Source organism: Pseudonaja textilis, chromosome 12, assembly GCF_049901715.1.
Source record: "Pseudonaja textilis isolate UNSWEBS1 chromosome 12, rPseTex1.2, whole genome shotgun sequence".
In the NCBI taxonomy this organism is placed as follows: domain Eukaryota; kingdom Metazoa; phylum Chordata; class Lepidosauria; order Squamata; family Elapidae; genus Pseudonaja; species Pseudonaja textilis.
The window spans coordinates 12268232-12280805 of record NC_142001.1 but is presented as its reverse complement, the minus strand read 5'-3'; the positions used below and the strand labels follow the sequence as shown (position 1 = coordinate 12280805).

General features: G+C 40.3%; 1 protein-coding gene across 3 annotated transcripts in view; it reads right to left on the bottom strand.

The window, feature by feature from the left end:
- Positions 1–12574, bottom strand: part of NOX1 (NADPH oxidase 1) — a 20214-nt gene extending 7640 nt beyond the window's left edge. Inside the window, exons 1-8 of one of the 3 annotated variants that reach the window (XM_026702951.2) lie at positions 11709–12573; positions 11290–11525; positions 7065–7160; positions 6438–6548; positions 5108–5192; positions 3851–3993; positions 3031–3212; positions 790–928 (exon numbers count right to left, since the gene is read on the bottom strand). In XM_026702951.2, the coding sequence (XP_026558736.1) occupies positions 790–928; positions 3031–3212; positions 3851–3993; positions 5108–5192; positions 6438–6548; positions 7065–7160; positions 11290–11334 (801 nt within the window). In that variant the 5' untranslated portion in view covers positions 11335–11525; positions 11709–12573. Of the gene's footprint in view, positions 1–789; positions 929–3030; positions 3213–3850; positions 3994–5107; positions 5193–6437; positions 6549–7064; positions 7161–11289; positions 11526–11708 lie in introns of all 3 variants that reach the window. The other 2 variants (XM_087941064.1, XM_087941065.1) reach the window with 2 other exon arrangements.

Genomic DNA, 12574 nt, shown 5'->3' with positions numbered 1-12574 from the left:
GTCCTGCAGGAAAGCAGGAATTTTTCCTGATCTCTCTATCTCCAAAATTCCATACGCTATGTAGTTCCTTAAGCTGAATTCATACGTTATGTTAAACCACCGCTTGCTTTTTACCATAATTGCCTGGGTTCGCCCAATATACCGAGCCACAAACCATGATTTTATAACTCATCAAGATCCCCAATGAAGCTACAGCTATGTTTAGAGTAATAGGAAGTTCAGCTTTTGGGGGGCGGGGCTGGGTGGATGAAATGTCTGTTAACATCAACTACACATTGGTTAGCTTTGGCCACTGACTCAACCAATCCAAAGCAAAATCCTCACGGGGTCTTCTTTCATGAGATAGGGATAGTATTACAATTGAACCGCTCCCATTTTAGGACTCCTTTCTCTTCCACTACATTAGAGTGGAGAGCTTTTTCCATTTTTTTTGCTAATCAGATGAACCGGAGTGGAGGAAGTTCCCAAGATAAGGTGGCTGCATACAAAACTTATCTCCTGAATCCTTCTCAGGTGCTGCACTCAGGGCCAAAATCCAAAATGACATTTGGTGATTCTTCCAAGCTGAGGTTTTCATTGTTTCACCCCCATAGACAGAATCTTGCCAGACTAAAGACTTTACTATCAGCATCTACGATATACTCTGGGAAACTATTAGGGAAGTGCTGTCTTCATCCTCTTTCTCTCACACAAGATATCCTAGCTGAGTTGCCTCTTATTCCTCTGGAATGCATCTCTCCCTCCTGGGAATGCATCACCACTCTACCCATCACCAATGTATGTTCTGACCTCAGCTGGAATGCTCCCAAACTCAGGCACTTCACAATAGGGATGGCTGCTGTTTTGGCCCCACTGGGTATGGCGATGCGCACACTTCTTGGGGTTATTCTTCATCAAACTTTCGGCCGTTTGCCCACGAACAAGACCTCTATGGATACAAAAGGGCATCCTCTAAATAGTTGCCTTTCCCAGGAGAAATTCTGAAAGGGATTCAGTGGCTAAGTAGTGGGAGAAAATGGCTTGCTATGACAATGCCTCCTCCGTCCTCATCCTATAGGAATCAGAGAAGGCAGAGCTGGAGGGCGGAGTTAAACAAGTCATCAGTCTGGAATCATTACATTCCCACAAACAGTTTAAGTCCAACCCTTCTTGAATTGCATGGACCCTTATCTGTTGCCAATTCATATTATTTACAGATTATTTACAGATTATTTACAGATTAACAGAGTTGGAAGGAACCTTGTAGGACATCTACTCCAACCCCCTGCCCAAACAGGATAAAAAGTTTTTGAATTGAACTTCAGTTGATTAGATTTTTGTCTATAGGCTTGAGCACTAAACCTGAACTGCTACTTACTATATTGTCTGATTCTTTGTCTTTCACATACCCCCTCCCTCTCATTCTGTTTTTTTTTTTTTTTTTTTTGAAAAGATGCTAGAGCTGAAACTTCCAGAAGTTTCTAAAATCCTTCACTCATTGTTCTGCAGGTGGGAGGAATTCCAGATACAATTACTGGCTATGTCATGTATTTACATTGGCTGCTAGGATTGTAGTGAAACGATTGCAGTTGTTATTCCGAATTATGTGTCATACACAAATATTGTTAGCTTAACCTAACACAGCCTTCAAAATGCAGATACCCAGGGGTGGGATTCTACCAGTTCACACCTATTCGCTAGAACCGGTTGTTAACATTCTAAGCAGTTTGGAGAACCAGTTGTTAGAAGAAATTACTGGACTAATCCTGTAAGGAAGGCAGGAAGGAAACATTCTGGTGTTGCTTACAGAAACTGCCTCTCCGTTAACCCTTATTCCGTTCTTGGCAGGACTAGACTTCCTGTCTCAGGAACTTCTCTGGAGGTTCTTTTTCCCTCCTTTGCTGGTACTTTGCTTGTGTGGAGCGACTATTTAAAGTTACAATGGCACTGAAAGAAGTGACTTATGACCATTTTTCACATTTACGACTGTTGCAGCATCCCCACAGTCATGAGAGGCCAGGCGAGGAGATGCGTGCCTCGATGCGAGTGATATTGAGTTGGCCACACCCAGCCAATAACATTATCACCAAGCCATGTCCACCCAGTCACATGACCACCAAGCCCTGTCCACCACCTAAGCCATGCCCACAGAACCAGTTGTTAAAAATTTGAATCCCACCCCTGCAGATACCTGCAATTGTGCAAGAACTGAGTGTATTTTACAGCTGTTTATTAATGCCACCTTTAACTCCAGCTGTAAAATTTAAACATCAACGTTAACATTTTAGGAACCATGTTTCATATTAATTTAATCTTCTTTGTTTTTAAGGCTTTGCCTAAACATCAGAGTGTTAATCTCTACTCAACACTATAAATACCACAGGATCCAAACACTATCATGCTTTTATAACAAATTTTAAATTATTATATAATAAAATATTGCATAATTATAAAATAAAAGGTGAAAAACAGAAACCTAGTTGCTCTTCTCACCCAGTTAAAAATAGCCAAGTGCATCAGAATTAACCCATTTTACTAATTCATCTTTATATCTTTTATCTGTTTTTCTTCTACACTTTCAGTTTTTCTTTTTCTCTGCCCCCTTTCTCTTTCTTCTTCTTTTTTTAAATTGATGTTAGTTCTTTTATGAAAGTGGCTAAAACTTTCTTTCTAAATGGTGTGTCTGTGTATGCATGCATACGTATCCTGTTTCCCTGAAAATAAGACCCAACTGGAAAATAAGCCATAGCATGATTTTCAGGATGCTTGTAATATAAGCACTACCCCCAAAATAAGCCCCAGTTAATATTGTCATCCTGACAAATGCATTTAGTACTATATTTCCCCGAAAATAAGACCTAATAAGAAAATAAGCCATAATGCGTCTTTTGGAGCAAAACATAATATAAGACTCGGTCTTATTTTCAGGGCATGTATGTATGCATTGGTGTGTATAAATAATTAACCCATCTTTTGTGTGTGTGTGTGTGTGTGTGTGTCTATGTGTAGAGTTAGCCCATCCTGCCATCTGTTAAAGCATTGGTGTCTTACGCGATGCCATGGATGACGAGGCCAGCAAAATAGATCACAAAGAGATGGTGGGTGTACCAGAAGACTTCGAAATAGCTTCTGCGTATTTGTTCCATGGAAGATGTGATCATGAGAATAAGCGCCAATGTGATGATCACACCCGTCAGGCCTGGAATGGTGGTGAAAGCTACGTATAAAGGAATCTGCAAGAGCAAGCAAGGCGAAGTCACACAAAGACATAATGGACCATGTCCCTGGGGTGTATTCCACAACCTCTGGGATCCTCCCAACCTGGAGAATTTCCATCCCATGGAAACCTGACCCATGTAACAAAACTGTAACATGACCATCAAACTCAAACATCCTTTTAAAAAATAATCACCAAAAACAAATTGTGCCCATTTTTTAAAATGTACCCGAAGCAACTCACCAAAAATTTTAAACAAGGTTTTAAAATGGCATCTTCCCTTTTTTTAAAAAAAATGCTGTTAGATGCACATATTTAGGATATTAATCCTTTAAAAGACAATTAGAAAATGCTGTTTGATGCACATATTTAGGATATTAATCCTTTAAAGTAAAAGACAATTAGAATATTGATCCAGTGTAACTCAGCAAAAGACATGGGGGGAAGGGGAAACAGACTGCCAAGAAAGCATTGGTGTCCAGGAAACCTCATATTTTGTATCCAGGTTTTTAAAAAGCACAGATAATCCTCCTAAATTCCATGAACCAATGTTACAGATAAAATCAGATTGTTCCTGTTACTATCAGATTTAGATGAGGGCTCTCAAGTAATTTTATTTTCAGAAGTAAATTATTGATTCAGCGACACACTTACGGTAGAGTTGGAATGGATAGGATTTAACCACAAACCATCCGTCTTGTGAAGATGCGACAGGATGGAAGGCAAGCTCTCGTCCGTTTTCTGCTGAGCATCGATGTACCACTCAACGTTGAACAAATGAGCAATGATGTGAATGGCTTGAAGAGAGCACAAGGCAAAAACCATTTACTGAATTAAAAACAAAACAAAAATACCCCAACCAACCCAGGCAATGGATTGACCCCCAAATTTCTTAATAACCCATACATCTTAATCGTAACGTGGAATAATTTGAACTAAGAGTTGAAAGGGCGTAAGTGAAAAGGTTCACAAACTGTTAGTTCTGAAAAAGAAACGACAATGAGTCACACTGGGTTTTGAGTAAAAAGGAGCACTCAGAACAGTGGTGAGATTCAATTTATTTATTTTTCACTACCGGTTCTTTGGGCGTGGTAGGGGAAGGATACTGTAAAATCCCCAGTCAGAAGTGTTATCTGCTGGTTCTCTCACCTACTCAAAATCTCTGCTACCAACTCTCCAGAACTGGTCAGAACCTGCTGAATACCACCTCTGACTCAGAACTGTAAAAACAATTTGATTTTTAAGAAGAGCCAGTTAAGTTATAACAGTTAATACTGGGACTCGGTCAGCACAGTAAGCAGTTAACAACATGGTTTTCCTTTTTGTTGCTTAGTATCTTGTGTGAACCCTGAACCCAAACACTGGGCATTAGTTTGCAAATCAGGGTTGATAGTTCAGTGTCTTAGGTGTGCCCAATCAAATGTGATGTTTTGAATTAACCACGATTCAGCAAACCAGTGTTCAGCATGAAGGCAGAAACATACCATTGCCTGCTAATATGTAATTATGGAGAAAATCGCATTGATATGGCCTCATTCTCATCCCCACAACACCAAAAGATACATCATGACATCACAAAGGCGAGTTTTATGCTATTGTGCTGCAAATTTAAGGGCAACACTTGCATGGCAGCCTCATAATATTGCAATTCATGTCTTTCCCACAGAATTCTTTTAACTTTCCCAGATGTTTCTGTTTAGCAATAGCACTTAGACTTATATACCACTTTACAGCCCTCTCTAAGCGGTTTACAGAGTCAGCCTATTGCCCCCAAAATGGATGGAGGGCTGAGTCAACCTTGAGCCTGGTGGGATTTGAACTGCCAAATTGTAGGCAGCCGGCAGCCAGCAGAAGTCGCCTGTGGTACTGCACTCTAACCACTGCGCCACAGAGGTTCCTATATGAATTTACCTGTATGAATAGCAATCATGTAAGCCACCAGTTTATGGAAGGCCAGGTTATGATCCAGCTGCCGTCGCATGGTCCGCCTGCAACACTGAATTGACAAAGCAAAAAATCACAAACAGACGAACTATTCAATAATGGGAGAATAAAACATGAGGATAGGTCTGCTGGGTCAGCTATCTAGCCAGCATTCCTGGTCATAAGTTGGACATCAAGACACCCCTTTTCTTTGTTGCTCTGTTTTGAGGCACATCTTATGTTGGAAAACTTTACTAGCTTCCGATAGGAAGGAGAGGAGGAAAAGGAATGGAAGCACTTCATACAGTCCCCAGGTCCCAGGTTGTCTCCTGTGAACAAACACTTCTAAATGAGTTTTATTCCAGGAATTAGGCTCTCTGTGGCCCTTCAAATTTTGCTAAATTGTAGTTCCCAAGATCCCACAGAACAAGTCTCAATGGCTATGGAATGGAGGCACAGAAACCATGTGCAGAGCTGTCCACGGTCAACGTTCTAGCCATTATTCCCCTCTCAATTATTTCCTTGTCACTTAATCTGGAAATGGAGATGTTCCACCTTTCTAAAACAGGATCCAAACATAAATTATACCCCTTATAATCTTCCACAAGACAACCAGTTAAATATGAGCCAGTAGTATGCAGCGGCAGCCCAAAAAAGCCAATGCAACCCTAAACTGCATTAACAGAGGGAATACAATCAAGATCAAAGGAGCTATTAATACCACTCTATCAAGCCTTAGTGAGATCACACTATAAAAAAGATGTTGAGACTCTAGAAAAAGTGCAGAGAAGAGCAACCAAGATGATTAGGGGACTGGAGGCTAAAACATACAGTGAATTGTTGCAGGAACTGGACATGTCTAGTCTAGTGAAGAGAAGGACCAGGAGAGACAGGATAGCAGTCTTCCAATATTTGAGGGGCTGCCACAGAGAGGAAGGGGTCAAGCTATTTTTTAAAATACCCGAAGGCCAGACAAAGAACAATGGATGGAAACTGAACAAGGAGAAATTCAACCTGGAAATAAGGAGAAATTTTCTGACAAGTGAGAGCAACCAACCAATGGAACAGAAGTTGCCTTCAGAAATTATGGGAGCTTCATCACTGGAGGCTTTCAAGAAGAGATTGGACTTCGATTTGTCAGAATTGGTATAGTGTCTCCTGTTTGGTCAGGGGTTGGACTAGATGACCTACAAGGTCCCTTCTAACTCTGTTAATCTGTTAAATCTGTTAAAATCTTTTAGCAACCAGCTGGATTCCCGGTGCCCACCCAACCCCCAGGACTAAGTACACCATACTGTGATCTTAGCCACTTGCTCACCCGACAGGTGCCTCTCACGAAGGAGAGGAGATTCCGGCAAACAGGCAACAGGATCAACATACTATTGAAGTTCAGACACTTGGCCGATGCCCGAGCCCAAGCCAGCGCAGACTAGAAAGGCAAAGAGAGGAGAAGATCACTTGGGCATCATTTTATATACCATATTGCAGCTCCTAAAGCAGGAATATTGTCAGGTCTAGCCCAAAAATGTCATGCAGTAAAACAAGGCAGCCAATGTTCAGGGTTATTTTTAAAAAAAATTGCATATACTACATAGACAGAATCTTGCCAGACAAAACTTTTACTAGTCTTTCCTTCATGGATGTACCCTGGGAAATTCTAGAGAGTGGCTGTCTTTAGTCTCTGGTTCTATTTTATTTATTTATTTTGTCAAACACTTACAATATAATAGAAATAAGAATAAACTTAAGTTTAAATACATGAAATAGGTACGAATAATTGGAGACAAAAAGACAGGGACAGTAGGCACGATTGTATGCTTATGCAGGCCCCTCACAGACCACTTAAGAAGTGCGAACATATATTTTTTCCTCCAGTTAAGTTAAAGATTTTTCATCTCTACCGCATGCAGATCAAAAGTTTATGAGATGCCAAAATGATGCTCACCCCAAGAATCTGCCTGGTGTAATAGTACTGTTCACTTCTATCAAATATCAGGAAATATGTCAGAAAAAGGTATATATTCAATGCTAACCAAGCAGCCTAAGGAAGAAAGGGAAAAAAAATCATTTCATGTGTTCAGTTTTACAATATCAGCCATTCATTGACAAGAAAGACAATTACATTCAGGAATATTTTGAAATGAGATAATCTATATATTAATTACAGTATTTGTGGGGAGAAACATCAGTGTGCATGATAACATACCAACCATGAATTGTTTTCTTGCCTGAATTCAGTTAAGTCACAAATCAGCTAAACAAGTTTTAGTGTTGTCTAGGAAATTGACATAAGAGTTCAGATCACAGTTCTTGCAAGAGATGTACAAATATTAAGCATTCTTTTTGGGTAACTGATGATCAACATTTTGCCCATACTTGTATATGGCCACATGTGGCTGGTTTGCATGCATTTTTAAAATTTATTTATTCATTTTTGAATACAATAAAAGCATGGAAATTAAAGGAAAAATAAGGACATGGGAGGGAGGGAGGAAGACAAAATTCTGCAAGATTTTTTTCCTTCTATATCTTATTTCCCTAATTAGATCATCTGATAAGGAAGCTGATTTGCTTTTCTGCAATGCCTTCTTTTCATTACATAGCATGCTTAGCAGCCCATAAGAACAAATGCAAATTTAGTTAAAATCATTAACGAAATGATCCTGGATCTTCCTAGGCAAACTTTAAAATCCTTCCATGAACCCTTAGCTCATTTCCCCATCCAGCCCACGTAGTCTAACATGAACAAAGTTCATAACTTTAAAAGAAGAGGAAATGTGTGGGTTTTTTTTTAATTAGTTTAAAAAAATATATTCCTGCAGTGCAGAGTATGAGGAAATGAGCAGGAGAAAAAAAATATGTTGCAAGTAATAAGGAAAGAATAAGACTAACTACATTTCATCCTACTCTTCTAATAATAAACCACACACCCAAATAATAATAAATGTCACGGTTGTGGCAATACTGTGGCTGTATTTGCCACAGTATTTTGAGAGAGAGAAAGATGGAAGGTGAAGGTGAAGGTGAAGGTGAAGGTGAAGGTGAAGAGAAGAGAAGAGAAGAGAAGAGAAGAGAAGAGAAGAGAAGAGAAGAGAAGAGAAGAGAAGAGAAGAGAAGAGAAGAGAAGAGAAGAGAAGATTCTGCATTGGCCAGGTGTGATTGGACACACAAGGAATTTGTCTCCAGTGCATAAGCTCTCAGTGTACATACAAGCAACAAGTGATAAATCATGATCATAACCATCAAATATCATAAGAGACAACACTTAGTGATAGTCCTAGAATACTAAATAAGCAATCCATGTAAATCAGACTAGGATACTAAATAAACAATCAATATAAATCATAAGATATAAGCAACAAAGTTATAGTGGTAAGAAAATAAGGAAAATAAGATAATAGGAAAGATGAGACGAATAATTGTAATACAGCCCTACTAGATAGATTGACAGTGTTGTGGGAATGAGTTGTTTAGCAGAGTGACGGCATGGAGGTGGGAAGGGGGACACTCTCCTTGTGTCTAGTTGTTCTGGTGTGCAATGCCTTATAAGGTGAACATTTTGCTGTATCCACAACAAGATCTCAGAGATTTTTTTAAAAATCTATGTAATGGGATGGATACCTTTAAATAGCTATCAGAAACCCCTATATATTTCTTTGCAAGACCAGATCCTTAACCTATTCTCCATTCTCCCTATACACCTGTAGATAGTCGTTTGCCTCTCACTATATCCCAAAGGTGCTTTTTTCAGGAGGCAATTGGGCTTTGTTTTTTCTTTGAAGAGGTTTTGCTTCTCATCCAAGAAGCTTCTTCAACTCTGACCGGATAGTGGGCAATGGAGGGATTGATATTCCTTGCAGACAGCTGGTCATTTGCATCCTTTTGGAGGGTGGTTGGGGCCATTTGGAGCTTTATCTGTGTCCTCAGGGTCACCTGAGTTAGTCCAATTGGTCCCATTTTTCTTCTGGAAATCCATTCCTACCACTCCCACAACCATTCCAAGGGCGTTCATCCCAAATTGTATAGCTAAAAATCTGTCGAGATTCTCAGTCATCCAAGTCGTGGTTGCCCCAATGGTGCTTTTTCAGGAGGCAGCTGGAAAAACCCCTTTGGAACAGCCACGACCTGGATGACTGACCGACAGGCCTCTCACTATATTTCATGACTTGAAATGTTGGCTCCAAGCTGTACCATTTCCTTCATGGTTGATTAATTCCCTCATTCTGTTCATGAAAGTAACTAGGTCATTGATATGGTTATTGGTTTTATTTACACCACGCTTCAAAGGTATGTAGCATTTTGTTATTTCATCACACCCACATTTCAACAAAGAGTTGGGAAGCAGAAGCTCAGCTGGCTGACGTGAACAGGCTTCAGCACAGTTTACAGATTAACAGAATTGGAAGGGACCTTGGAGGTCTTCTAGTCCAACCCCCCCCCACTCACCCAAGCAAGAGACCCTGCACCATTTCCGACAAATGGCAGTCCAATCTCTTCTTGAAAGTGTCCAATGATGAAGCTCCCACAGCTTCTGAAAGCAACTTCTGTTCCATGAGTTGATTGCTCTCTGTCAGAAAATTTCTCCTTATTTCCAGGTTGAATCTCTCCTTGATCGGCTTCCATCCATTATTCCTTCTCTGGAAAATAACTTGATCCCTTCCTCCTCTCTGTGGCAGCCCCTCAAATATTGGAAGACTGCTATCATATCTCCCCTGGTCCTTCTCTTCACTAGACTAGCCATACCCAGTTCCTGAAACCATTCATTGTATGTTTTAGCCTCCAGTCCCCTAATCATCCTTGTTGCTCTTCTCTGTACTTTTTCTAGAGCCTCAACATCTTTTTTATAGTGTGGTGACCAAAACTGGATGCAGTATTCTAGGTATGGTCTTACTAAGGCTTTATAGAGTGGCATTAATACCTTACAGATCTTGACTGTTAATGCCACTTAGGATTGTACGATAGAGTAGACTGAGAAAAAGGATAAAAGACAGAAAAGGGAGGTGGTAGAAGAATGAGGTGTTGTCAGAGGATGACTGTACCACAAGCGACATCTTAAATCTCAGTTTTTAAAATAACCTCACCATTCCCAAAGTCATCTTCTCTTCTTGACATGTGTAAGGCTTCAGTTGTTGATCCTGCTAATCCTCAGAGTCTTACAGGAATGAACCACGGGAGTTGGTAACCACAGCATGTTTATCTCTGTGGCAACCCAATAACCTTCTTATGTTTCGACAACTTTGGGCTATGGGGGTGATCATCTAGGCATTTCCCTCACTCCCTTTTTCTGACAGTTAAAAAGACCAAAGGAGTATCTTTTTTAGTTGACCCTCTCATTATTTAATCTTGTCCCGTAGCCTCTTTCAGATACAAGATGGAGACAGTCTCATTAATGATGTATTTCATTTATCTATAACACTTTCAAACATTCAGAGTTTTGGAATTCCACTGCCACCAGGGGGGTGATGACGGCACAGACCTGAAGACTTTGATCAGACAAAAACACAATAGATTTTGTGTAATCACAAAGGCTGGCAGCGGTGGTTTGTCAGCCTTCAGGTGCCAACCATCAACAGTATGATTTCTTGGCACTTTTGAAACAGAAATAAAAGAGAGAGAGAGAGAGAGAACCGTAGGCAGGCAGGCAGGCAGGTAGGCAGGCATATGATATATATATATAGATGATAGCTAGATGAGAGAGAGAGAGAGACGGAGAGACAGAGACAGAGAAATGACGGATAGTCTTGGTACTCTAAATGCATTCAGAGTTTCCCAACCTAGAAAAAACCCTAAAAATGTTTAAGCCAAATTGGCCAGCACATGATGACATCATAGATACAGATCTACCTATGTATTTGTATTTAGAAATAACAGAGAATAACAAAAATTAAAGTAAATTTAAAAACCTATTAGCTATCAAAGGTTGTTCACCCTGGTTTATCCTGAGTAGAACTTTAGAACTTCAGGCTGTGGTGTTTGCTACTCCATCCCATGTTCATCCCAAACTGGTGAAACTGGTACCATTCTTTAAACTAAGGTTGAACCAGGAACCTTTTGCAAATCATTTATTTGCTTTACATTAAATGCAGCCCCCTGAAGTAGGTTATTGGCCCTTCATTTTGTCCTTTATCTATCTTTCCATTGAGACCCAGATATAATGAAGCAAAACTTACAATCACCAGAGCTGAAAACCAGTGGTTGATGGCCCAGTTCCCCATCCTGGACTCTCACAGACCAGTTGCCTTTGCCTAGTTCTTGTCCGGGCTCTCAACTGGGAGCAGGTTTTCTTGATGCTTCTAGTCCTTCCTGCTCCTCAGCAACACTCGAAATGTCTTTATTGATTTAGTCTTGGGAGGAAATGTAGCATTTTAAGTCCAGCCCAACTTTGGAGGCTGGCATGGGTTTTTCCCTGCAGGGTTAAGAAAAGGAAATAATGTCTTTTGTCTCTTGCAAACTTATAATAATAATTTACAAAATCCCACCCCATTTTGAAATAAAAAATTGATTAGAATAGCACAAGCATAACCTAAAGTTATCGACCTAAAGCATGAAATTGACTTTGACACAGGGGTGGGATTCTACCAGTTCGCACCTATTCACTAGAACCAGTTGAGAACATTCTAAGCAGTTCGGAGAACCGGTTGTTAGAAGAAATTACTGGCCTAATCCTGTAAGGAAGGCAGGAAGGAAACATTCTGGTGTTGCTTACAGAAACTGCCTCTCCGTTAACCCTTATTACATTCTTGGCAGGACTAGACTTCCTGTCTCAGGAACTTCTCTGGAGTTTTTTTCCCCTCCTTTGCTGGTATTTTGCTTGTGTGGAGTGACCATTCAAAGTTACAATGGCACTGAAAAAAGTGACATGACCATTTTTCACACTTACAACTGTTGCAGCATCCCCACAGTCATGAGAAGCCAGGCGAGGAGATGCGTGCCTCAATGTGAGTGATATTGAGTTGGCCATGCTCAGCCAATAATATGATCACCAAGGCATGTCCACCCAGTTACACGATCACCAAGCCATACCACAAACTAAGACACGCCCACAGAACCAGTTGTTAAACAATTTGAATCCCACCCCTGGTTTGACACTCCTGTTCTACAGTGTAAATATGGCTTAAACATGAGCTCCATGGTCTCTCCTACAATATATTCTAACCTGCACCTGTTTTGAAAAATTACTCATCTAACAAAAATATATTATGGAGAATGTAATGAAGAGTCATGGTCCTGTTCTTGCTTCCGTTCTTCTTCACATCCTGGAGATCTTCCAGCTAACATCAGTTGTGGAGTCTGTGGCACAACATGGCCTCATGGGCATTCAAACCAGAGCTGCTGGAACAAGTGAACATTTGTTAATATATGTGGCTATTTCTACACAGCAATACTGAACATCCCTTTTCATTGCAAAATGTCTAGTGGGATGGTGGTCATGAAAAGGACTTCTTCATGTGTATG